Here is a 1992-nt window from a genome sequence, read left to right as displayed (position 1 = left end):
GTTTGAATGGAAACAACTTTAATTATTAGGTAATGCATGTGGGATATCATAGTTTGAATGGAAACAACTTTAATTATTAGGTAATGCATGTGGGATATCATAGTTAGAATGGAAACAACTTTAATTATTAGGTAATGCATGTGGGATATCATAGTTTGAATGGAAACAACTTTAATTATTAGGTAATGCATGTGGGATATCATAGTTAAAATGGAAATAACCTTAATTATTAGGTAATGCATGTGGGATATCATAGTTGGAATGGAAATAACTTTAATTATTAGGTAATGCATGTGGGATATCATAGTTTGAATGGAAACAACTTTAATTATTACGTAATGCATGTGGGATATCATAGTTAGAATGGAAATAACCTTAATTATTAGGTAATGCATGTGGGATATCATAGTTTGAATGGAAACAACTTTAATTATTAGGTAATGCATGTGGGATATCATAGTTTGAATGGAAATAACTTAAACACATACTATCATGCCTCCCTCCCCTACACAAACCTTCCTAGGCGTCTGAGATAGAAAACCAACTTTAACTAGAGATAAATATTAAACAACTTAACATGTGCCTACCTTTCCTGACCTTTACTCTTTGTACAGCTCTTTGACTCCTTAATGATTTTTGTCTTCACTTTCAGTTTCACACAGTCAGCGTACACTTTATTCATGACAAACCTCAACGCTTCGCTCACAAATATTCTACAGACGCCACTCGAATTGGTAAATTTAGAGTTTATCAACCATCTAAACGTTTCGTCTAAACGTAGGTGAAAACAGAGAAGTCGAAAAATAGTGCGAATATAATTGGCAGACGATCCGATAACTTTCATGGTAATACTTGAAGTTGAAACAATTTTATAATTCAAAGAGGAAATCATATCTTCCAACAGAGAAGAACAAGTGTTGGTAACGATAAGTGTCATCAAAACTTTGTTCTTTCTCAAACCAGACCGTGATACTTCGTTTATAATAACATGATCCAAATTCACCAGTGCTGCTTTATTGTCATTAAGCCTATTCTGTACGTTCATGCCCTCGATATATTTTAAATTAATTTAATAGCAAATAATTAATTTTACTGTGCTTTGTAGAGTTCGGTTTAACATATTCTGACATTGTAAACTTACTGCTCGATGAGACAAAGCTTGTCTCTGTTTAAAGTTCAAAGAAGAATAAAAAAAATCTTTACTTGTGGCTGCGCCCTTGTCCGTGACAATCACAGCTGTTACCGGAAATGTGTGACGTCACTCACGATCATTACCCTCGCTACGCTTGCTTTACACAGTTCTGTTGCCGTAAAATTTTGGAAGACTTCGAGCCATAAATTACCTGCGGCCATTTTAATATACAGCCAATGCCGCAACTACAGATAAACATTAAACATTATTCCGAATCGAAGCGCTGTAAAACATTCATGTGACATGTTTTCACTCTCCTCTCCCTTACTGGATGATTTAATAACATAGAAAGTCTCGTTTAATTAACGCAATGAATCACTAATCTCACGATAAATAATACAAATTATAAACAAAGTACCGTATTTTTCGGTGTATAAAGCATTAATTATAACCAAACAAAATGGAAAAAATGAAAATATAAGGATGTAAGAACATCGATATAGTGCACTGGAATGGGTGGCAACTGTAGAAAAAAACACAAGGTTTTAGTTGACCAATAACAACTCTGGGTATTTTTTGAGAGATTACCGTATTTTTCTATGTATAAGACGCACTTTTTTACCCCAAAATTTGATGTCAAAATCTGCTTGCGTCCTATACAACGAAGGTATGAATAATATACGATATATACAAGCCATATGTAAATATATTTAAATAGACATGCATAGTTTACTTCAATTGAATGTGTTACTTATAACAATAGTAGTTTTTTACTTTTAAAAACATAACTATTTATAATGCTTCCTAAATAATAAAAAAATAAATTACAGTGAAAGCAATGAATATTTTGTAGGTTTTGA

The 1992-nt window shown here is 32.5% G+C and overlaps 1 protein-coding gene across 2 annotated transcripts in view; it reads right to left on the bottom strand.

Annotated features, from left to right (window-relative positions):
* LOC106468442 (monocyte to macrophage differentiation factor 2-like) overlaps positions 1-1992 on the bottom strand; it is a 20133-nt gene that overhangs the window by 9472 nt on the left and 8669 nt on the right. The window contains exon 1 of one of the 2 annotated variants that reach the window (XM_022396779.1): positions 588-1245. The exons of the other annotated variant lie outside the window; for it this stretch is intronic. Coding sequence (XP_022252487.1) covers positions 588-1045 — 458 coding nt within the window. The 5' untranslated portion in view covers positions 1046-1245. Of the gene's footprint in view, positions 1-587; positions 1246-1992 lie in introns of those variants that run through there. 2 annotated transcript variants of the gene reach the window in all.

This window comes from Limulus polyphemus, unplaced genomic scaffold, assembly GCF_000517525.1.
Source record: "Limulus polyphemus unplaced genomic scaffold, Limulus_polyphemus-2.1.2 Scaffold3009, whole genome shotgun sequence".
NCBI lineage: Eukaryota > Metazoa > Arthropoda > Merostomata > Xiphosura > Limulidae > Limulus > Limulus polyphemus.
The sequence above is the reverse complement of the archived record's forward strand: the minus strand, read 5'-3'. Positions and strand labels throughout refer to the sequence as shown.